Source organism: Archocentrus centrarchus, chromosome 17 (assembly GCF_007364275.1).
Source record: "Archocentrus centrarchus isolate MPI-CPG fArcCen1 chromosome 17, fArcCen1, whole genome shotgun sequence".
Lineage (NCBI taxonomy): Eukaryota > Metazoa > Chordata > Actinopteri > Cichliformes > Cichlidae > Archocentrus > Archocentrus centrarchus.
Window position 1 is genome coordinate 27,326,626 of NC_044362.1, and position 25,752 is coordinate 27,352,377.

At 41.5% G+C, this 25,752-nt stretch overlaps 1 protein-coding gene across 1 annotated transcript; it reads left to right on the plus strand.

Annotated features, from left to right (window-relative positions):
• Positions 1-14,225: 14,225 nt before the first annotated feature.
• Positions 14,226-24,193, plus strand: LOC115796281 (vang-like protein 2). The gene is made up of 7 exons (XM_030752604.1): positions 14,226-14,584; positions 17,360-17,483; positions 18,484-19,091; positions 20,178-20,311; positions 20,527-20,662; positions 20,774-21,017; positions 22,165-24,193. Exons 1-7 carry the CDS (start codon positions 14,514-14,516, stop codon positions 22,423-22,425), a joined length of 1,578 nt encoding a protein of 525 aa, XP_030608464.1. The 5' UTR covers positions 14,226-14,513; the 3' UTR covers positions 22,426-24,193.
• Positions 24,194-25,752: the final 1,559 nt, after the last annotated feature.

The following is a 25,752-nucleotide window of genomic DNA, read 5'->3' on the forward strand; positions in this document are numbered from 1 at the left end:
TCCCCAGCTAAGTGTTTACTGAGGTCACAGAGTGATGGAGCCGAGGATTGTTTTCCACAGACTTCTATACAACTGAATGTAGTACAGCCAGAGCAGCCACCCCATGCTGGCCATTAAAAATAATGCAGGCTTAAGGAACTTCTGTTGGTTTGACTTTTCTGACCTCAAACTGTTTGTTTTTTTTACTGTCTGTGAGTCAGAGCTGTGTGGCTGAGATGACCCTATTAAGAATGTCCCCTCATTATGATATAATAAACATCCAAGAGTATAAAAAAACTGTCTCCAATTGAGTATTTAGAGTAGTATGAAGCCCAAGCTTTGGCTCATGGGGATTACTTGCACATATAATTTGAAAGTTTGGCAATATTTAATATGTCCATCTACTGTTGTAACCGTCCATCCATCCATCCATCCATCCATTATCTTCCACTTATCTGAAGCCGGGTCACGGTGGCAGCAGACTAAGCTTTTTATAGACTCAAAAGTATATAGTCTATAATATAATCAAGACCACAGAGTAAAAGAACAAATCACTTTAATGGATAAAAAAAAAATCATCAGGAATGGCAAGAAATTAGGGATCTTTTTTTAAAAAGAAACAGACAGGAAGTAACAGTAATAAAGTAGACTAAGACATTAGATAGGTAAAAGTGTGTATTTGATGATAAAGCTCAGTTTGTACTTTGTTTTACACTGTGTGCAGAATTATTAGGCAAGTTGTATTTGATAGGAGTCTTTTTATTATTGAACAACAACTATGTTCTCAATCAACCCAAAAGACTCGTAAATCTCAAAGCTTAATATTTTTGGAAGTTGGAGTGAAGTGTTTTAGATTTGGCTATCTTAGGATATCTGTTCGTGCAGGTAACTATTACTGTGCAGAATCATTAGGCAACTGAATAAAAACCATTTATGTACCCATCTCACTTGTTTATTTTCACCAGGTAAAGCAATATAACAACAGAAAATTTAGAAATAAACATTTCAGACATTCAAAAACAAAACGAAAAACAAATCAGTGACCAATATAGCCACACAAATTATATGTTTTTGCGCAGATTCACATTCCACCATCTTTACATATTTAAAATATTTTATATAATAAAAAAAAAGGTTTTCTTCGTTTAAATTTTTTTTGTTTTGTTTTGTTTCTAAAGTGTATTAAAATATGTCTGGATTCAAACATCTTCACAGCTCCGTGAAGGTCAGAAGGCTTGAAAACATCTGATGATGATGATGATGACGCTTTTAGAGGATTGCTCCACTCAGCGGCTCCATAAACCGCCTCTCTGTTTTAAGAGCCACATTACTTTGTCCCAGTCCCTTTCATCGAGTGCGCACTCTCAGAAACATCAGTGAGGTAGTGAGATGGATGTGTTGTGGCTGAACCACAGTGTTTCACGGGCCTGGTCCCCCAGGGGAAACCGGAGGTGGGGCCAAACTGGAGCGGAGGCGGGGCGCACGGTGCTACGGCTGACTGGAAAGAGAGTGGAAAGTGAGAAAATACCTGAATGGACGATCGGGAATAAGTAAGTAGTATTTCTTTGTGGAAATGTGTTGAAATGTTGGAAGTGGTGATAAAGATGCATGTGCGCCGTTTTAACGCGGAGAGGGAGCTGGGAGGCTTCGGGGCGCCGGAGATCTCCGGTTTCCCCAAACAATAGTCGAAAGGACGCGATGATCGCCTCTTTTTTTTTTTTTTTTTTGGAAACCGCAGGGAAGTTTAGGACCCTCATCGGCGCTATTGTTGCCCCCGCGGAAGCCACGTAGCTTTCTGGGCCAATATTAAAGGTCGGAGAAAGAGCGTTGTATTTCTAATTGTAACAAGAAGATTAAAAAAAAGCGAGACCCGGTGTGATGCGCCTGGAAGAGAAGAGCGCGTCCAGTTTCATTGCAGGCCGGAGGGTTTGAATTTTCTCCTCGGCGAAGGACTGGTGGGAATTTGAGTGCGTCCATTCATTTACTGTGAGGGCGTCCCGTTTGGAAAAGGAAAGGGGAAAGAAAGGGAGCGAGTGTTGGAATCATTTGGCGTCGGGACGCGACCAGTGGGGCCTGGGAGTCTCCCATTGTCCTGCTTTTCTCCAGCACCCTCCTTTTTCATTTTGTAGGTCGCACAACTCTATATTCGCCCGGGTCTTCACAGTAAGTTAGCCTTTGGTAGCCTTTCATGCATGTGGAATATTGTTGATTATATTAATACAGCTCGACTCTTGATCCATGTTGCCGTAGCCTGCAGCACGGTGCTAAAATGTGCTTAAACACAGGCTTTAGGTGGATGAAATTCAAACTGAAACAGGATAAGGTTGCAGCCGAAACAGGCCCCGATTACCACAGAAGCAGTAGTTGAAATGTCTGCTCGCCCTTTAAGTTCTTAATTTCTAAGATTTGCCTGCTTCTCTTGCGAGAAAAACTACACAATACTGTCATCAGGCTTTAAAAAAGTGCCACAGGATGACAATAAACTGCGTCCAGTGGGAATGTTTTAGCGATAAAACGGGTCATAAACGTAGCAGGGGCTCAGTGGAAATGGACTGAAGCAGGAATTTTACACAGTGATGCCACAGAGATTAAGAAATCATAATCACAGCTAGTTCATTGTGAGAGAAGTATTGACTCCCATTCATTTGAGAAATCTGAAATATTGGGAAAAATCAACTGTATTTATTTTCCAATTTCTGTTGGGATTACAAGAAAAGTATGAGGAAATTTTCAGAGCCTAAACAGGAGCTTTATACCCAAATATTACAATGTTATCAAACAGGAAAAACATCAAGTCCTTCAGTATTTAAGGACCTGGTGCAAGAAAATGTTACTTTTTTCCTTGATATATAACCTTATCAAACTACTTATTGGAGATGTTAAACTAGAAAATGTTGGACTTTGTTCCTTTTAGAAATTAGCTGAGGAATTAGTTAACAATTCAAATGGTCCATTGCCATTCTTTTCATCTGTAAATCGACTCATTTACGAACCATTTCAGCTCTGCAGTCAGCTCGGCTCTCTGTCCTCACAAACCACAGAAAATACAGCTTCACCTCTGACCCCCTGCAGTGTGCCTTCTACTTTGGTTGAATCAGTGTATAAGAGAAGCAGTAGTAGTGTGTGTGTGTGTGTGTGTGTGTGTGTGTGTGTGTGTCTGTGTCTGCAAACAGATTTTTTACATTTCCAGAAGGCAATCCTGGTAGAATTCTTCTAGTCTTCCTCGTGTGTGTATTAACATGGAATCACAACGTTTTTCTGTTTAAGTCAATGTGTAATCTTCAGGTTGAAGAAAAGTCAAAAAGATTGCCAAAAGAAAGCCCACAGTAATGTATCCAAATGTTTTTGTTCAAATATTCTATTTACATTGATAAAATGCAAATAATCAAAACACAAGCGGGAGAGTTTTGGATGCTTAAACAAGGAGTCAGCTGGGTGTCAATCATGTGACTCACAAATAAAGAAAGTAATGTAATATTTGAGATAAATCTTGTCACTATGATTTCCCGCAGGGCGCACTAGTGTGTGTGTCAAATTGAATGCATTTCTTAAATAATACAATGAATTCACTTGGATTAAATTAGTGTGACATTATAAATAATTTCTACCTTAAAAAATGCAAATTTGAATTTGAATCTCCTGTTTTTGCTGTTTTTGGTATCAAATTAAGACACATCTTTGTGTGTTTTACTTCTTCAGGCAACTCCGGGCATTTTATAACCCAAACAAAGAGAATTATGATGGTCCGTTTTATCAGTAACACATAGTTGGCTGCTGCTGTGATACTCGCTATAGTCATAAATCAGCTCAGCTCAGCCACATCCTGTCTCTGCAATACTTGTTTGGATATGAAGACAAATCTATGCAGTGTCAGAAGACAGGCCTGTTGATTCAAACACACCCTGTTAGATTTGCTCACACGAATGAACACACACACACACACACACACACACACACACACACACACACACACACACACACACACACACACACACACACACACACACACCTGCTCCTGTTTGCTAACCATGTCTGTGCAGACCTGGACAGAAGCAGTTGTCTTGTTTTTCTGCTGGATTTGCTGATGTGGGTGGTGGGTCTCTGTGTGTGTGTGTGTGTGTGTGTGTGTGTGTGTGTGTGTGTGTGTGTGTGTGTGTGGCCCTTGTTACACTGATGAGCCTCTTCCCCTGTTGGACTCTGGGTGTGTGCATGCTTATTTTCACAGTTGGTTGGACTATATCTGGCCTAAAATGGCTACGGAGCAGAGCTGGTCACTTCAGAGATGTCCCGGCTTGCTTTTCCACACTGACAGCTGCTGTCCGAGTGCCAGCAGCTCGAAAAGTTACACGGCAGCTTGATTTCTTTTTTGCCGCGGGGAAAATAGCTGTTAAATCTTACATCTGCTTGTTTTGAACACAGTGCGACTCGATCTGCAGGCTTAAGGCAAAATAATTAATTGTTAATGGTTTGATTTCATTGGTGAAATTATTTTTATGGAGGAGCATAACCAAACAGTTTCCTGTGGACTTCTGCACCTTTTTAAGTGTCACAATTACTTTACACGATGCATGAAGTACAAACTACAATCCAAAGATGTTTAAACCGTGGATATGACTTGCGCCGTATTTGGGAGCATTGTTGCTTTGGGCTAAATGAATTTATTTTGGATGCATTTGATCACAAACCAGACGACTGACTGATTTAAAGACCAAAAGGATTAAGCACAATAAATTGTACAATTCAGTTGTTAGCAAGTCAAGAATTAGGACCCTGTGTGGAGTCTGTTGTGTGCCCTTCAGTCTGGGTTGAATGCATTTGTTTAATGTTTTTAGAGGAAGCTGTTGTCTTTGCTTTCAGTTGATGGCGCATATTAAATGACTTTACACTCCCTTTGGCCTGAGCCGTAAAACCTTTCAGCCATGGCACTGGTAGGCCCACCATCATAACTGTTTAATCTTGGACCACACACACACACACACACACACACACACGCAGGACTGGCCTGCAGCGGGCAACTCTGCTGAAGTCAGTCAGAACTCTTATTTCTTTTTAGAAATTTGTCCTTTTTTTTTTTTTTTTTTGCATAGGACTGTGTGGAAGAAAACCTGAATAATCACACCAGTGTTTGGTTAACAATGGCAGGAGGAACAATGGCTTAGTCGGATGAAAATAAATGAACCTTTTTGTAGTGAAGGTGATGATCAAAAACTACAACCAGTGACAGGTTATACTTTTACTGAACAGACTTGTGCCAAGATGTACTTTAACACTGTGTGTGTGTGTGTGTGTGTGTGTGTGGGGGGGGGGGGGGGGGGGGGGGGGGGTTAATGCTGCTGATTAAAGTTGAAGGGGAGAGTCCTGTTGAAGTCCATGAAGTAGGTCATAGAACAGTGGGATGAATAGGAAACCTTATCCATCTTAGTACTGGACCACACCTTTGCAGATCAAGTGTTTCATCATATTCTCACTAACAGACCAGCAGGGTGGCCGGTAGGGTGGCAACAGGCTTATTTCAGACTGTAAAAGTCAGCAGACATTAGACTATGTGCAGCCTAGACTAACATGTCAACATTTTCTGGTATTGTAATGCTTTAAGTCACCTGTAAGTTACATATTAATTGCAAACAAATTTCTTTTCATATTTTCTTTAGCAAGCATGCACCTTTGTGTAGGCTTCACTTCTAGAGACAGCCCCATGCGCTTTACCTTTTGAAGCATATGTATCTCATTATGTGTCTAGCAGGCCATATGTAGTGTTTACAAGAAACTGTTTCATCCACCTCAAAGGTCAAATGCTGAAAGATGATGTCAGCATTTCAGCATGAAGACAGAGTTAATTTTACACTCGACTCCAGAGGAATCATTCACTGAAGCTGAACAAAATTCTTTTTTTTTTTTTAAGTTTAATCGACAAGAGCCTCAAAAACCCAGAATGCAATGCTGCCACAGGCCTGCTGTGTTTGGCTGAATAATTTTAATCCATTTTACACCATCCAACAATCATTCATATCGTCCAAACCAACGTATGTTACATTATATAGAATCAGGTAAAATTCTGTTGGATACTCTCTATGTTGTTAACTTTTTTTTTTTTTTTTTTTTTTTTAACAGAACATAATGTAGAAAGACTTGTTTGGATTAATTTAGATAATGTGCCATCACATCGTTTGTCCTGCAGAGCAGCTCTGCCTGCTGGAGCTGCAGCACATGTAGCTGAGCAGCATCACAGCTGAGCAAACAGTGGAGTCAAACGGTGTCATCATTGCTCACTGATTTGGGAAATGCATTGCTCAAGAGTACTGAGAAACATTAACACCACCAGGTTTCTCTTTTTGTTATTACCACCAAGTCACATATATATATATGTCTATGCATAAGAAATACCATCCAATATCAGATTTTTTTATTTTTTTTACTCTCAGCATCACACAAACAATTTAGTTCAGTCCTTCACGGCCTTGTTGTGACACTTCTGTGACAGTTCACATATTGAGATGTGGTGTCATGACTATAAAGTTTCCTTTACAGCATTAACTCTTAAATAATGTCTTTTTTTAAGGTTGGAGAGGCTATACACGATTCAGTAAATTGCAACAGTGCGATTATGATTGTGAATGTTGTTTTTCATCCTTTGGTGAATACCATATCTTTATCAAGATGCTGTGGTAATTATGACACTAATGTTCATTATTTCTCAGTCTTGACGTCAGTTTCTGTGGTCATAAATGTTTTGGTTAAGGGTAAAGAGTCCATGTTTTGTGACTGTGTGATAATGTTAGGATCTGTAATAGGACACATGGCAGGACAAAGACAATGCAAGGATTTCATTACAAACAGATGTAGTAAACAACACTGTCGTGGTAGGTGAATTTGTGTATTTAGTTGGAGGACTTTTGTGAATGCTGAGCTCTGCTGGTCTGTGTGTTCTACATGTCTGATTCAGAGCATTGTTGCAAGAAGCAGCATTACTCAGTTAAACTTTAAAACATGCAGCATTTTTTGGTTAATTTTATTTTGTTTTTCATAGTCCGCATGGGTTAAACCCACAAAATTTCCTGTGACCTTCCTTAAGTTTCCTTAAGTTACAAGTTTGACTTGTAACATGAAATCAAGCCTTGTCTTGACATTCACAGTGAATGTTTTTGGTCTCTAGAGGAGCAATACTTTTATTTAATTACCTTACCTTTTGAGAATATGTCAGTATTAACTGAGCGCTTTCATGCTCCTCTGATGGTAAATCTTTTTTCTATTATGAAACTGTCACCACTCCACCCACAATGGGATGAAATTTCGACATATTAAGGTGATAAATATTATGTTTGACTGTCTTTTCCCGTTGCCTTTGTCCGACATGTTTGTGTTGTGCTTGCATAGGTCTCTCGGGCGAATTTAGACTTCTACCTTTGGCTTTTTAATTGCTCTCTAAGGCATTTGGATACATATGACCCCGACAGTCTTCACAGCATTTATCAAGTGTAAACCTGTAAACAAAACACATTCATGTCTGCAGTATTTTATTTATGACAGATTATTAACCTTTATAGCATTTAGTTAAGCAAATAACGCATCGTGATTACAGCTCTTTAAAAGACTGCTTTCATTCAGCCAGCTCTCGACAGCCTGTTTAACAAGCCTGAATTTGACTGATACAGGTAGTGTGGGGCATTTAATCAAATCTGTTAAGTCCTAATGTCAAAGCATGAGATTAATATTTTGTTTCATCTTGCACAGAGTACGTCTTCAACTCTTACACCGCCTGTGTCACAGGTCTGAACACGACAGCTCAATATATGTGAAGGAAGCTTCATTTAAAAAGAACCAAAGGAAAGTAGAAGCTCTTTGATTTACATAGTTTACCTGCAACATAGAGTGCAGCCTCCTGGCATGAAACTGGCTGCACACAAAAATGAAGCATTACTTTGAGATTAGGATTGAAGAAACACATTTTGCTTTAGCTGCACACCTCTTTGCGGTCTGCTGTAATCTGTAGATGTCTTTTCCTATCTTTGCTGCTATGTGGGTTCAAACGTGAACTATGTTCTCTGAAAACAGAAATTGTGTGAATAAGAAGGCCTCTCTTTACGCTCATTTAGGCATGAACTACAGTGTCTCCAACCTCAGCTGACTGTTCAACTTTAATTTTTGTTAGTTAGCTTGTAAGGTTGCTGGTGCAGGGTGGTGCAGCTCCAACTGGGAGGGTCAAACTTTACTGAGAACCTAAAATAATTTGTAGGTCAGATTAAAACTTGCAAATGTTTAGGTTGTGGGCTTTGATTTAGACTTTTTTTTTTTTTATATTACATATGCATTGTTAGATTCAGTCAGTTCATTATACTTGACCCACTTTCTTCTATCCAGGCTTTTATAAATGTGCTGTTAGATTTTCAGATGTAGATGAGTAAATATGCTGCTTATAGAAGACATTATTCCTTCATTTTCCCTTGTCAGTGCTTGGAAGTGCAGACTGCATCATTGTAATTGCTTAATTGTTATTTATGTGCGTTGGAGGAACGAACATTATGGCCAGTGATGACTTCCGATTGTTATTTTGGCCAGCCTTTCTCTGTCAGGGAGAGCAAATACCAGCTAAGCTTCTTCAGCCATTAGATTAAAACACTGTTTAGATTTAGTCTCTTGCCTGTGTAAAGTATGTTTCTTGTCTGGGAATTTTTTGAGGCCTTTCCACTTATTGTCCACTTTTTTGTTTTTGTTTTGCTGAGAAGCTCTAGTTATATTTGCTCCTCTGAGAATATTTTACAGTGGTAGAAATATCTGTTCCTGAATGAGATGTTTAAAAGCATTTGTGAAGGAGTTCGTTTAATGCGCCTTTTCGGTGTGATACCATACAGTTTAGCATAATCTAAAATAAGAATCTCCTTGTGCTGCATGACAGTCAGAAGGCAGAGGTCACATGAAGCATGGGTTTTAAGCACTTTATTTGGCCTAAAAGCACAGCACAGTTCTGCTAATTCCTCTGCAAAAGCTGAAGATAAAAGCTGATGATGATACACCATAAAGCAGCTGTTAGTCATTGGAGTTTTGTGGTTTTGGAATAAGCACACTGTTGAGGTTTTGCACATAGCTGCAAGGATCCAGAATCTTCTGGTCTGTTAAAAGTTAGTGATTCCGGATAAGGGGAGCTTTCTCTTAAAGTAGACCTATTGTGCTTTTCATTATTTTCTGTCATATTTATACCGTTACAGTGGTGGTTAGTGATGTTCATTTTAAACATGTTTTAGCTGTGTGCTGCCACCAGGGGCTGTCTGTGGGCTACTCATGTCTGAGCCAATGATGGTCATTCAGCTTACTAACAAGGTCGCCTTTGCAGGGAAGTGAAACAGACTTGCTTTTAGGGGCGGGCGGTATAGCTTAAAAATTTTTATCACTAGAGATTTCAAGGAAATAATTATTTCTCTGACGATATAGGGAAAAAAAAATACTGAACATTTTAGTGGTGATTGCAGGTAGCAGCGTTTATTTTATCTATCCATCCATTCACTTCCACTTATCCTGTGCCTGCCGGGGTCATGGGGGGCTCAAGCCTAGCCCAGCTGTCACAGGGTGAGAGCTGGGGTACAACTTGTACAGGTCGTCAGCCTGTCGCAAGGCAAACAGAGAGACAGACAACCATTCACTTTCAGTTTAGAATCACCAATTAACCTAACTCCACTAACTCCACGTGTTAGGACTGTGGGAGGAAACCCACGTAAACTCCACACAGAAAGTCCCGGGCCCAAGATGGATTCAAACCCAGACCTTGTCGCTGTGCGGCAGCAGTGCTAACCACCATACCACCGTGCTGCGAGACTGAGAAATAAAGAGTAAAGCTTTATAACCAACTGCTTACAGCCCTGCTTGTCCACATGTTACCACATAATTTCCATCTAACCTTTTTCTCTTCCTGTCATGCTGAGTTTAACCACCAGTGCTTCAGTGATGCTTGGTGGAGTTTCATTTGTTTACTTTTGGCGACAAATCAACTGCTAGTATTGCTAAAAGTATTTGCTCATCAGCTTTCACACATATATGAACTTGGGTGACATCCCATTCTTAATCCACAGGGTTTAATATGATGGTTGGCCACCCTTTGCAGCTATAACTGCTTCAACTCTTCTGGAAAAGCTTTCCATGAGATTTAGTAGTGTGTTCATCCCAGAGGTATTCTATTAGGTTGAGGTCAGGACTATGCAGACCAGTCAAGTTCTTCCACACCAAACTCTCTCATCGATGTCTTTATGGACCTGCTTTGTGCACGGGTGTGCAGTCATGTTGGAGCAGGAAGGGGCCATCCCCAAACTGTTCCCACAAAGTTGGGAGCACGAAATTGTCCAAAATATTTTGAGATCCTTTCACTGGAACTAAGGGGCCAAACCCAACTGCTGAACCCCCCCCCCGTCAAACTTTACACTTGGCACAATGGAGTCAGACAAGTACCATTCTCCTGGGAACCACGAAACCCAGACTCATCCATCAGATTTCCAGATGGAGAACCGTGATATGTCACAAAAACATGTCTTCACTGCTTTATAGTCCAGTGGCGGCGTGCTTTACACCACTGCATCTGACACTTTGCAGAGTGCTCGGGGATGTAAGGCCTGGATGCAGCTGCTCAGTCATGGAAACGCATTCTATGAAGCTCTCTACACACTGTTCTTGAGTTAATCTAAAGGCCACATGAAGTTTTTTGTAGCAACTGACTCTGACCTGTAGCAACTGACTCTGACCTCTGTAAATTATGTGCCTCAGCCTCCTCTGACCTTGCTCTGTGATTTTACGTGGCCTACCACTTCATGGGTGAGTTGCTGTCATTCCCAATCGTTTGGGTACTCCAAAGGCTCTGAAAGGCTTTATTTCAGACAGTCCTTATGATGTCCAAGAGAGTGGAGCATGGATGCTCCACCCAACCCATTATTAAAAACTTTTGTTTGTGAGGGCCAACCAATGAGAAGAAAGCTGAGTTTTGTTTTTTTTTTTAGCCTGTCATGTCTGGCAGATCTTGCAAACAGAACTGTGATCTGAATGCGTTGTTGTGCCAAACATATTTGCTATTTCAAGCTGAGCTCTATAGGTTCTCTATAGGCTTCTCTTGTTAGAATAGAATAGAATAGAATAGAATGCCTTTATTGTCATTATACAGGATGTACAATGAGATTGGAGTGTGTGACCCTTTATTTTATTTGAGTTATTTTTAGCATACTGTGTGACAAATTTTGCCAGAGCTGACAGGCTTAGGAAAAAGAAAAGAACAAAATAAAAAGGGAGAGAGAAAGAGAGAGGGGAAAAAAGAGAATAGAGAGAAAAAAAAATAGGAAAGAGCACAAGTAAATAAACCAAATAATTAGTCACTTATTAAGAAAGCTGAGTTAACAGGAGGGTGGCCTTAAAGGGAGTGGTTTGTTTCAGACCGTGGATGAACTTACAGGCTTCACCATGGCCCAGTAAAGCCAGTTAGTAAAATCTACTTTAGTAGAGTCCAAGAATTAAAAGTATGGAGTTGGAAATAAACATAATGGGTTTATTTTGAAAAAAAAAATATAACTTTGATTTCAAAAGAGATACGAGGATGCAGATGAATTTTCACAGAGAGATTGGATGTCATAGACTCTATGACTTAGAGGATGTGTTTGAAGGGAAGTGGATTTGGAACACAATGGTGCTGATGGAGGATAAAAGCCTCATTAAGTGAAATCAAGATCTGTCCAGCAGTGATGGCAGCTAGCCTCCCTCTCCATTTCCCAAAGAAGGCCAGTCAAAGCCAGCGAGCCACACCCACCCTTTATCAATTAACCACCATGTGACAGCCCAACATCCGTCATACCGATGCTTTTATTTTGGTGGTTTTGCTCCCGCGTGGACGAACAGAGGGCGGCGTGAGGTCAGGTTTCCACGGCAACTGTCAGCCTCCAATCCCCCTTCAGTTGAACACCCTCATTCATTACCATGGCAGCGGAGAGGCCTCGTTTCCCAGGGGACGAGGGGCGTGAGGGACGGAATGTGAGACGGCGGGAGAGGGAGGGAGAGGGCAAACAAGTTTAGTGAAAACACAGTAATCCAATATGGCTGCCATTGTGCCACAGCTAGCTGCGGCTAATGCACACTTCTTGGAGAGGGGAGATACAGTCGTGTGATGATTAACCTCAGCCCAGACCTGGAAGACATGATGAAAGCACACACAGTGAAACCAAAGCCTCGGTGTTGAAGGTTAATGTGTTTTATAGTGAATGGTTCACAGTACTCGGGCTGCTAGGGTGATGTGGATAACAACCACATATATGGACTCTTAAAGGGTCATTTCACATCACTTTAATATTAAGTGCTAAAAGAGTGATTTATGAAAAAACTGCAGCTTTGAGGCTTCCTCTTTTTAAGTGTGAGATTAGTTTGGACAGCTTTGAGACCGTGAGAAGGCCTCAAAGCTGAAATGAGAGAGTTGGTGACCCTGTTTTTTTTTTTTTTTTCCCTCACTTTTTTCCTGTTTTTTTTTTCCTGTTTCTCCAAAACAGCTGTGTCCTTCAGTGACCTGTGCAGCTCACAAAGAGGGATGCCCAGGAAAAACACAGACAGTCATAATCCTGTGCGTGCCTACCAGTTAATGTGATGGCATGGTGGTTAATAGGTCAGACCCGGCATAATTGCTGTGGTGATTTTATTTATTTTTTAATGGAAAATGATGAGGTACACATTTAAACATGCAGATGAAGCGTGCAGACGCCGTCAGATGACTGGAAAGGAGTTGATGTCTGAAAGGGGCTCATGACTTTAACCTTTCACATGCTAGCAGATGGTTGTTTTGTTGCTTCTTTCTAAAGTCAGGCTTCAGGCACATTCCTCAGACAGCATTTTGAAATGCGCTGTGCCTTCGATGCCTGATATAAAGCAAGCGTTTCCAAAAGGATCTTTATCTTGTAAACTGTTCCAAGGCCATGATGCATATTATGAAAAGGAGCTTTTGCCCAAGTTTAGAAGTGTCTCTGAGGACCTCGTTTTGAATCCAGCTGATTTAGATTGTCTGGTGTGATAGCTGTTAGGAGCACAAGGCAGGAAGCTCAGGCAGGAAAAAGGAAAAGATAAATATGAAGCCTGAGGTGTATTTTTAGCGCTATCAATTTAAAGTGTGCAACTTTGGAGCACAAATACACTGCTCAAAAAAATTTAAAGCAATGCTTTTTATTGATCTGGTCAGTTAGGTAGCAGAGGGGGCTGTTAATCAGTTTCAGCTACTTTGGTGTTAGTGAAATTAACAAGAGGTGCCCTGGAGGGGCACCAATGAGTCAACCCCCCAAAACAGGAATGGTTTTAAAAGTGGAGGCCACTCACATTTTTCCCTCCTCATCTAGTCTTTTTTTTCACTAGTTAGCTCGGCTGTTTCAAAGAAAAAGTCGAGCTATTGTCACAGCCTTAGTGTTGGTGGAATCTGTTCCACAAAAACTTTAACGTTGGCCATAACTCGAGAACGATGGGATATAGAATGTTCGAATTCGCACCATAGATGCTTTTACTAAAAATCTCGGATGAGTTTGAATCTCGGCAACCTTGACCCGAAGGTAAAGGTCAGGGGTCAAGTTTTCTGAAACTCTTGAATGAATGCAATAACTTGGTACGATGTGACCTAGGATGTTCGGATTCATTAAAGTCAGTAAACACACTTGTTTACTGACTTTACTATAACAGCGCAGACCCTACGCTGGCGCAGTGGGTCCTGGGTTCCCTCTGGTGCATGACAGTGTCCGGCCTCATGTGGCAAGAGTATGTAGGCAGTTCCTGCAGGCATATCAGACTGTCCAGGAGCTCAGTGATGTCCTGATATAGATGTGGAAGGAGAGCCCCCAGGACACCTTCCATTGTCTAATTAGGAGCATGCCCTGATGTTGTCAGGCATGCATGGAAGCACGTGGGGTCCATACAAATTATGGAGTACCATTCAGAGTTTCTGCAATGAAATTTCAGCAAAATGGACTAGCCTGCTGCAGCATTTTTTCACTTTCATTTTTTGGATGTCTTTGAATTCGGCCCTCTGTAGGTTGATAATTTTCATTTCCAACAACCAAAGTGGCATCCTTTCATTCCTAACACATTACCCAGTTCATATCAGTATACATATCCAGCATGATTTTTGTTTTCCCATCGAGATCTGATGTGTTTGAGCAGCGTAGTAGCTAACGCAGAGAAACAGCAAGATGTGATGCTGAGTTTTAACTAGGTCTCTCTTTTTGTCCTTCTCTTTCAGATCTCAGTAACCTCAGCTCTCCCCTGTTGCAACTCTCCCACCCATCATCCTCTCCCACCCCTCTTCCTCCTCTTCATCCTCATCTCTTAGCCTTCCCTGCCTTCCCAACCTCCCTTCTCCTGCTCCCTCCTCGTCGGCCTCCAAGATAGATTCCCTCAGGAGTAAGGTTGACCTACTCAAACTGCCCCTGGCTCTCTCCACCAAGTCCATCTCTGAGCGCAAAAGCCAGCTGGGAGGCGTCGGCGAGCAGCGCGGCACGGCGGGAGGAGGCGGGGCTCGTAAAGCCCGCTCACCGCTGACCCGAGATATGGACAACGAGTCGCAGTACTCGGGCTACTCATACAAGTCCTCCCATTCCCGAAGCTCCCGAAAGCACAGGTGGGTAACACGGATTCAGTTTTGTAATTTCATATATTTGTTTCTGGTCTTGTTTTTTGCTCTGACAGATTTGAATATTAGTTGGTTTAAATACTGGATCTTTAAATGCATAGTGTGATTTGCACAACATAAGTAGAATGACAGCAGCAGCAACAAATTTTTTTTGAAGACTTTTTCAACATGTGTTTCTTAATCAAATATTTATGCAAGAGCAGTGGTTGAACTACTGTACAGTCAGGTTACACTGCGGCTTTTAAGGAACCCCAAACCTAACCAGGAGGCTTTGTTTTGGGGTGAAACCAATTACTTCTAATCAGTACAGTTCTTGTAATTGATTAGAAATCTGTACAGATTTCTACCTCATGCATGTGGTTTCTAAACTGCAGTCCAACATTAGCCTCTGAAAGGATAATTAATTATGAAAGCTTTTATCTCTTTGTAACAGGTACTGACTTGTGAGGTTTCATAATCAAATTCCCCCTCTAAGAAATCATCAATAACGTTAGGACATCTGGTGTGCATCATGGAAGCTCTCATTGTAACTTGGCCTTTGCAGACACTGTGGACTAAACCACATGCTGCCATCCACACTAGGACATATAGTTTCATTTATTCAGACGCTGAACACTCACACATCCAACTTCTACAATGAAAGTAGAAAATATAAAGTATACTTATTCATACATAACCTCATACAGCGCCAGGAAGACAGCTTTAATTCTAAACATAAATATCAAACTCACTACAGTGAACTAAGAAGCCTGTTTTCTGATTAACCGCTCAAAGAAGTTGAGTGACCCTTGGGATGCTTTTATGCATGCTGTCCAAGGAAATGCTTTGTCTGAATCAATGTGAACATCTGTTTAATTTTATTTAGTTAGTTTTTCAAAAAGGCCACTGTGCATTTTGTGTTTAAAGAAAAAGCAACGAGGAAATTAGTCATTCTGTTTTTAAATGAAAGGAAAAACTAATTAAAAACAGACTTATTTCAACTAGTAATTATACTGTGGAATGTCAGAACCCATTTGTTTACAAGGGAATTCAATAAGCTACAGTTGTGGGCAGAAGTTTATGGTCACTCATCACTGGCAAGAATGTCGTGGTAATTTGGTGCTTTTAATGATTTCTGTGAACGTTTCTTTTTCCAGGGTGGAATGATTGTACAGCATATATCTTTAATGACTTTAAAGAACTGGGTGCACAGGTTTGCTTTTCTTTTGGGTTTTCTCTAATCCACACAGGGTCAAAAGTATACATACAAGCTCAAATATATACACATATATAATATATGTACACTCACTCAAATCTTTTAATAAGTGGTACCGAAGATTCTACAACATATTTTAACTTGACAAGGCCCATAAAGTTCTCATTAGTGATCATGATCACATCTGGTAGTTTCTCTTTGCCAGCATAAAAAGGTTTTGTTCGACAGCACTTATTAGATTTACCAATACTCACGACAATGGGAGTCCAAGGAACTCAGTGACGATTTATGGAGAATTGTAGATTTACATGGGTCAGGAAGGTCTCTGGAGCCATTCCTAAACAACTACTAATTCCAAGATCAGTTTAAACAATTGTATATAAGTACAAGTTATTTGGATCTGTCACCACTTTGCCTCTGGAAGAAGACCCACACTGTCACCCTCAGACAAGTGGAAATTGGTTTGTATCTTCAGGAACAACCCAGGAACCATCAAGGCTCAAGCCTGCCGTGAACTGGAAACTACTAGAACACCAGCATCACTGTCCACGGTGAAGCGAAAGAAAGAAGCCCCCCCTCCCTCCAAAATGGACAACTTTAAGCTCAGCTGAAATTTGCAGCTGTCCTCGTGGACAAGCCAGATGCCTTCTGGAGAAAAGTTTTATGGTGAGACAAAACCTAGATTGCACTATTTGGCCACAATAACAAGAGGTATGCTTGGAGGTGAGGCTTTCAAACCTAAGAACACTGTACCAACATGCTCTGGGGCTGTTTTGCTGCTAGTGGTCCTAGTACATTACGCAATGTGGATGGAATAAAGGAGAGGACTTCCTCCAATTTCTTCAACTTCACCTCAGATCAACAGCTACATGGTTGGAACTTAGACACAGCTGGGTGTCCCATCAGGACATTGATTCCATGCACACATCAAAACTAGTTTGGTAATGGATAAAGCAAGCAAACATCAAGTTTCTGGAAAGGTCTTCTCAAGGCTCCGACCTCAACCTTATTTGTGATTAGTGAACTTTGCTTAAAAGTCGGGTCCATGCCAAGAAACCAACCAATTTAAATGAACTCTACCAATTCTGCCACAAAGAGTGGTCAAATATACCCCCCAGAATTATAAAGAAGCTTGTCAGTGGTTGAGGTGCAGCCTGCTAGGGACATTTAACCAAAGATTAGTGGGGGTGTATTTATCTGTTTAAGCTTGTATGTATACTTTTGACCCTGTGTGGATTAGAGAAAATCCAAAATAAATTTATACTTGTGCACCCATTTCGTCTTTTTTAAAGCTGATCACGCCACCCCGGAAAAAGAACAGTTCAAAGAAATCATTAAAAACCCCAAATTACCATGACATTCATTACTGTGACAAGTGTATATAAACTTCTGACCACAACTGTATGTTCTTGTGTGACAAAGATTCACCACAGCAACTAAATAACATCAATAACTAACAGCAGATTGGCACTGGTGTAACATCGCCACATCATTCACAGAGGGAGCACATAAAAGAAAGTGCTGCTGTGACTGCGAGTGTTATAGACCTGTATATAATTTGTCTTCAGGGATCGGAGGGACCGTCACCGCTCCAAGAGCCGAGACAGCAGCAGTCGTGGAGACAAATCAGTCACCATCCAAACACCTGGAGAGCCGCTGCTCGATGCAGAGTCAACCCGCGGAGATGACAGGGTCAGTTACAGTGTTTTTACTCTAATCTTCATCTATGACCTCATTTAATCACCTGTGATTACATTAATTAGTGGTTTGCACGTATCGTGTCTGTTGAAACTACAATTTGTTCAAAAGCTGTTAACGACTTTTGGTCCTAAAGGCTGCGTGCCACTAACACTGGGATTAACAGGCTAAAGTGAAACACTCAGCTGAACTACAAATAGCCCCTGAAACCAGTAATGTGACCTCCCCAGTCATTATTCATATCAAAAAATTTGTTGATCGATTCACCCTCGTTATCCCTTCAAAGTGTTTTTTCTTTGAACAGCTGAAGTGTGTTTCGTTGGAGCCGCCGGTCATTTTATTTCAATCCTTTTCTGCCCCGTCAATTAGCGGGGACAGAGCAGGTGCTGACTTTAAATAGTGAAGTCGGATTATTTTAAAGTGCAGAGACGTGCTGTCATGAAGGAGCCCAAGGAGACTTATTTGTTCCCAGATGAAGTGAAGAGTCGTTCTTTAAATAGTAAAGAGGCACTTATATTAAAGCTTAACCAACCTGTCATCCGTCTTGGGACAAAGATGTTGAAGGCTTGATCCCTTAGCTTCTAATTTTAAGTTTAGGGCTTGTCACCTACCCAAGAAAGATCAGAAAAGCAAAAAACTAATTTCTTGACATTTACTCAAATTATACCTCCATCCCAAACAAGCCTTTTGTGTAAACGTCTCGTGCTTATGTTTAATACAGGATAAATGGGACTTCATAGAGCATTTGTTATTCACCTGTTCCTTAAGGCCAGGGTGACTTATTTAATCTGCTTGTTTTAGCAAATAGATTGCATTGAATATATACCAATAGAAAGCAGTCCCAGCCTTAAGTGGAAATCTGTGAAACTGCACTCATCAAAGCTCAGTCAGAGCTGGGGGTGAATGTACTATATGGTTTTAGTATAGGGATTATAGATGGTTAAAATTAAGCCTAATTACACATGATTCATAAGTCTTTCCCTTTGCTATGCAGGATGACAACTGGGGAGAGACCACCACTGTGGTCACTGGCACCTCAGAGCACAGCATCTCAAACGAGGACCTGACCCGCGTCACCAAAGACTTGGAGGAGTCAACTCCACTGGAATGCAAGCGTTTTGTGGGCCCGGCACTGGGAGGCTGCCTGAGCTTCTTCGCCCTGGTCACACCATTAGCCTTCCTCATCCTGCCGCAGGTCTTGTGGCGTGACACCCTTGAGCCTTGTAACACTCCCTGCGAAGGCCTCTACATCTCCCTGGCCTTCAAGCTCCTGGTCCTGCTAATCTCCTCCTGGGCGCTGTTCCTCCGCCCTCCCCGTGCAACCCTCCCCCGTTTCTTTGTCTTCCGCTGCCTCCTGATGGTGTTGGTGTTCCTCTTTGTGGCGTCGTACTGGTTGTTCTACGGTGTGCGAGTGTTAGAGCAAAAAGAAATGGACTACAGGGGGATTGTGGAGTACGCTGCCTCGCTGGTGGATGCCCTGTTGTTCATCCAGTACCTGGCTCTGGTACTACTGGAGGTCCGACACCTTCAGCCAGCCTTCTGCCTCAAGGTGGTGCGGAGCACAGATGGAGCTAGCAAGTTCTACAATGTGGGGCACCTCAGGTTGGTGAAACCAATTGTGGCAATTGGTAAATATGTTTACAGAATTGTTGTTTGTTTCTTGAAAGCATTGCCTTCAAGTAACAAAATAAGATGAAGCTACAGACTGATTAACCTCTTGAGACCCATGCATGAAGTATAAGGTGCAGAAAAGCCAAATGCTGTGCCCCTATATGACAATGCAGGGTCTCCTGCAGCTTTCACCCACAAAGTGAGGGGATCCAGTGGCTCCGTTTACTTTACAGAGTGATTTTTGCTGGCATGATTTGGGTGCTTTGGCCACTTTGCCCACACCTTTAGTTTACACGCAAGGATGATTTTTCAATGCCTGTGCTCTGTACCTACATCCTGTAGCAGGAAAAAAAAAAGTAAGAAATGTTAATGAGATTTTACAGGTGTTTTAAACTCCTCTCATATTGGATCTTTAAAATGATTCTGATGGCTAATGTTTATGTAAGCTGGTGCATACTATGTGCTGCTTTCAGTTCATTTTGGGTGTTGTCAAAATCACATACACCAATTTTTTTTTTTTTGGAGACAAATCTAAGGGGACATGTGTTTGTGCACATCTCCATCATGCCTTTTTTTTTGTCTATAAACTGTGAGCAATATGCGGAGGCATCACAACTTAAATCTGGGCTTGGTTTCCTCTTTTAGCATCTAATTATTTAATACATCCCTCTGTAGAGACAAAACAGTTTAGTTTAAGTAACTTTAATAAGATTTCATACAGATACAGGAAACACAGGAAGGCAGAATTGTTTATTTTATCACTACCCTAAACATTCCTCAGGGCTCTGCCTTCCTGGTGTGATTCTGGTGCTCAAATACTGTTCAGTGGAGATATGATGAATGCTAAAGTATTGTGATCATCCTAATGGACTGGGTAAAAAAAAATTTTTCATTATAAAAATAAAAATAATAGTTGAGGTGTGGTATTATATCGTCAAAGGCAGAAATGTGAGGAAGGTGCTGAGATGCAGCTTACATTTGCAGCTGTATTGCTTACACTCTGTCCTTTGTGCAGCCAGCAGCTGTTGCTTGACCTGTACTTACTGTGGCACTGATGACTGACACTCTGTGTTTTAGCATCCAGCGGGCAGCTGTCTGGGTATTGGACCGTTATTACAGCGATTTCCCCGTCTACAACCCTGCTCTGCTCAACCTGCCGAAGTCCATCCTTTCCAAGAAGATGACCGGCTTCAAAGTTTACTCTCTTGATGGTAAATATAGCTTCGTCCCGGCTCTGACGCCAGCTGTTAATCCTGAAATAAATCTTTTTCTTTAATCATTGTTGTCATTTGTTAGTCTGCGTCAGAACAGGTGGCTTTTTTTTTGCAAGAATGGGCAACATTAAACCATTTCAGCCAGCTCAGCTCTGCTGGAACTACCTGTCTGAACTCAAATCCAATAATTCGTCCTTCTGCGTGTCTTTTAGAAAACACCACCAATAACTCCACAGGCCAGTCCCGGGCCATGATAGCAGCTGCTGCCAGACGGAGAGACAACTCCCACAACGAGTATTACTATGAGGAGGCCGAGATGGATCGCAGGATCCGCAAACGCAAAGCCAGGTCAGATACAGTCCACACTGGTCACTGATGACGAGGGTTCCTTGCAGAACGTTTCTGTTTTCATCACTGATCCGTTGGGTATCTTAACGCGGTGCTCCGCTGCTCTGCTAGGTTGGTGGTGGCAGTGGAAGAGGCCTTCACACACATCAAGCGCCTCCACGAGGAAGAGGCGGCCTCGTCTCCCAAACACCCCAGAGAGGTGATGGATCCTCGAGAGGCAGCTCAAGCTATCTTTGCTCCTATGGCCCGGGCCATGCAGAAATACCTGAGAACCACACGTCAGCAGGCCTTCCACAGTATGGAGAGCATCCTGACGCACCTTCAGTTCTGCATCACGCATAACATGACGCCCAAGGTGAGTCCTCATTAGGTCCAATACACCTAACTGATAGTGACCTATCTAATATCTTGAAACACATTCTGCTTAAAATATGAAGCGTTTCTATACCAGAAAATATACAACCCATTTCCAAAAAAGCAGTTAATAGATGATGGATAATGTCAATAAAAAATGAATACAATGATTCAGAAATCATTTTAAGCTTACATTAATGGTATAAAGATACAGGACAAAATATCTGTGTTTTTAACCCTAAAACACTGATGTCGTGGGATTTTTCACCCACGTGAAAGTGAGAGTGATGGCGTTAGAAAACTCAGGGTTTGGGTTAAATACAGGCTGTTTCATAATGCTCCAAATAAAGACTGAAAATGGGTTTGCATTGTCTTTATGAGGCAAGTGAGGCCTTTCCTGGGGGGGGGAAAAGATTTTGTATGAATGAGCAAATCTTGTCCCAGAGTATATGGATAGTTCAGCATTGTTAAGTCGGATGGTCGCTCGGCTCCTCAGCTCAAAGGGCACAGCATCCACGATTTACAAAAATTTTGAGTAGTCATATCAAAAGACAGTTTTTCCACTTCACATCTGTACATTTAAAAGTTGTGTACAGATACTTTTATTGATTATCTGAATCCTTATATGATTTACCATAGATGATATTTTTTGCTTTTTAACCCTGAGAAAATTGTTGATCTGCTCAAACAGTCCCTCACAGAGTGCTGAACCCTTCCCACCTTTACTTCTGCGAGACTCTGTCTTTCTGGGATACTTTCTATTATTATATGAAAGCTTCTTTCAGCTGTTTCCTTATTTACAAGGAGCCACCGCATCGGACGAATGTGCATATTTGATTTGGCACAGATTTTCAGGCCGGATGCCCTTCCCGACGCAACCAGGGTTGTTTGGGACGTAGGCACAAAAAACATGAGTGTGAGGAAATAGAATTAGTGGTTGCCAAGTATTTTCACTTGTTTTAATTGACAGCGTGGATGGATAAAATCTACAAAGTCACATCATTAGTGATATTATTGTAGTAAAATAAAGCTTCTCCGAGTTCAAATGCCTCAGGATTGTCCTTAATCACAGCACTTTTGTACTTTAACCCTAAACATAATGAACTCATGTTTTCTTGTTGATTAACCTCAAACATCCTCTGTCTCAGGCTTTCCTGGAGCGTTACCTCACCCCCGGCCCCACCATGCAGTACCAGCAGCAGAATGGCAGGGGGCGCCAGTGGACTCTGGTGAGTGAGGAGCCAGTGACCTCAGCCCTGCGTCAGGGCTTGGTCTTCTCCCTACGACGCTTGGACTTCTCCCTTGTTGTCACAGTGACGCCACTTCCCTTCCTGCGGCTCGGGGAGGAGTTCATCGACCCAAAGAGCCACAAGTTTGTCATGAGGCTGCAGTCTGAGACCTCAGTGTAAAGGTGTCCAATGAAACATCTTCTTTTCCCACACTTTCCTCTCCCCTAATGCTCATTCCTCCTGCATCACTGATGTGGTGGGACACATGGAGGCCATGTGGTCTATTCTCGCCCGATCGTTTACCCTCTTGGCGACAGAGAAACCATTCAAAGAGAGGAATATGTCTGCAGGCCTCCCCTTCCTGTTTTGTGATCATCACAGATGCTCTGGTATCAGACTGTGATCAGCTCAACGATTGTTCCACTCTTGGACGTAAACTGATGCCTTGACCTTTTTTCGTTTTTTGATGTTGTCTTTACGACACACCTTAACGATCTTTGTTCCTCCAAAAGGGGACTTCTCCCTTTGCCTCTTCTTTTGCCACTGGACTACTTTACTGTGCTGACACAACACACAAAAACCAGAGGAGGGGGATTACATCACATTTGTCACTTCCTTTTTTTTTGTGTCTTAAAAATCAGACCAACCGGAGTTCAGCTCTGACTGCAATGCTGGTGTACCACTGCCCTCTGGTCCCCTGTCAGAGTCATTGTGTTTAACATGACATGGGTCGTTGTTGTTTTTTTTAATATTAGAGGAGTGACTTTTTAACTTTCAGAATGTAGCATTTTGTGCAGTGAGTTAACATGTTTCTCTCCTGTGGCCTGAAAGCCAGTATGTCCTTTTTTTGTTTTTTATAATGTGACTATTAAGTAAAATGGACGTACATTCCTAACTCGTTGCTACTCCAAACTCTGTATGTTCATGATTGTCTAAATATGCAGCTTTAGTTTATTTCACACTGGTACTTTTACTCTTGATGTCACAGTTTTAGCAGACAGACTTACAGAAACATAAAAACCCCAAACATTTTCACCTGGTATTAACTGAGAATCTTATTTGGGTGACGATATTAAAACGTTAGCTCAGTGGTGTTCTGAATTTTTCTTATTGTCAATAAATCCAGCAAAAATACCAACAGTGCACTGCTCCATATGCCAGTACTTGGAATATATTTATTGCTGCTTCCTAAAAACAACTCACACATGCATTACGCTATATGTGTGTGTGTGTGTGTGTGCGTGTGTTTCTTTAAGAAGGTGGTGAGCACTGAGTATTTTTGGCGACAGGATGGTGTGCGTGGGATTGCTGAGACTAGAATAAACTTCACAGGAAAAACTAGAGCCCATCTAATACTGGGTTATTTTTAAAGGCCAATGCCAATCTTTATGGAGTAAAACATTTATGATATAATATAATGGCTCATATTTTCTGTATATTACTTCTTTAGAAATTTATGTTGTGACTCCACACCACCATCCTCTCTGCTGTACTCTGGCTTCCTCCCGCAGTCCAAAGACGTGCAGTCAGTGGGGTTAACTGGTGTTTCTGAATTGGCTGTAGATGTGAATGTGAGTGCGAATGTCCAGGGTGTACCCTGCCTCTCACCTTATCGCAGCTGGGATATGCTCCAGCCATGAATTGGATAAGGGGAAGAAAATGGATGGATCTACTGTTTTTGGTCTTCTTACGGGGCTTGTTGACAATAATGCTGGCAAATTTTCTGTGGCTGATTGGATAAAAACATACCCAGTATAAAATTCAAGTTAATTGTTTGAGCAACCGTATTTCGCAACTTGCCTTGAGATGGAGTTGCTTGTATATTTAGATCTGATTCTGTGTGAGATGTCACGCCTGCACTAACTCTAAGCCAGACCTTAGAATCAGATAACAGCATTTTGAGTCATTGTGCGCAGGCGCTAGGCTGCTGCAAAACTTGAGGCTGTGTGAAAAAAGTCCTTATCATTTATATTTAAAGTGCATCATTACAGTGTAATACCAGGTGTAAATGGAGTCGGTCTATTTCACATTTCTTACACAATAGACACACAGTGAAATTAGTCCTGATCTGGCAGCTGTAGTTTAACTATGAGCTGACTTATTATGGTTTTAAATTTTATATATTTTTTACATGCATATCTACAAAAATCCCAAACCAGACCTGTGATTGTAACTCCTCTCTGCAGCTCCTCTGCAGCAGTAGCTTATCACCGCCTCGCCTTGTGCCACGAGCTGAAACGGGCACAGTGAACATGCTGCCTCCGACCTCTCCTCAGCCTTAGTCTCCAGATGTGGAGGAGCAGCAGACTCTGACTCCCCCCCGTCTGCAGGTCCCGATACTTAACCCGATGTTGAGCTGCTCTGTTGTATGTACCCCACAGTTCGCTGAGCCACAGACACAACTGACTGTTTGCTTTTCTCAAACGTGGTTTTAAAAAGTGCTTTGCATTTCTGAAAAAATTAAACAAACGCCAGGTCCGATTTGTTTGACATTTCATCAGATTTTTGTAAAAAACACAAACAAACAAACAAACAAACAAAAAAAAACATGCATGCATAGATTTATTTTGGGCTCCAAAATCCTTTTTATAATAAGTTGTTTTCTATCATTTTAAAGGTGCCTAAATTATGATGATGCAATTTTCAGAATGTAAACAAAAAAAAAAAAAAACAATTTGTAGATCTGTGTTGTATTTTGTTCCTTTTTGGTAACTGTAGCTTGTATAGTGTGCTAGGCCTTTTTCCATTATTAAACCATTTATTACTTACAAGTCTGTCTTGTTTGTGTCTTAATTTGCAGCGTGGGAAACTACAGGCCATAAAACTGTTTGCTTAAAAAAGAAAAAAAAAAATCAAGTGATTGAAACAGAGGAAGCTGATACGTTTATATGAACATCTGCATTTGATCTTTGCGGTTTGCTTTTTTTAAGACTCTGTTCCTGAATGCTGCCAAGACAGGCCGAGTCTCTGGACGTGAGCAATTTTCACTAAAGTTTTTCACAAGACATTTAGAGGAACTTGAGTGAAGTTGGGGGGATGGCAGTGTGGTAGGCGTGTGGTTTCACAGCTTCAGAACGGACAGAGAGCCCTGACTTCCTGTTCGCTGCTACTCACGGAGCTCATCTCTGAGGGTTTAAGACATTTTGCTGACAGCCTACAAAAGAAAAACCAAACCTATCATCCATTTCATCTTCAGCTCAACCGGTAAGAGCACTCACTGCTGTCTTTTTGATCCTGCTCTAGTAGATGTACTTTTAAGATACCCGTAGCACTGAAAATTGTCAGTAAAGCAGTAGGTGGATGAAACTGCGTCAGTGCCTCTTAACATTTTTCTCCTGGCGGTGTCGAGGAGTGCGACTGAGTCTGTGTTTTGTGTGTACAGACAGCATTTAAGGGATGGATATATGTTTTATCTTGGATGGGATTCTCATCTTGTATGGCATCGTCCTCACCGTGCTGTACTGCAGACTGAGGGTAAGGCAAACAGGAACACACACACATCGCCAT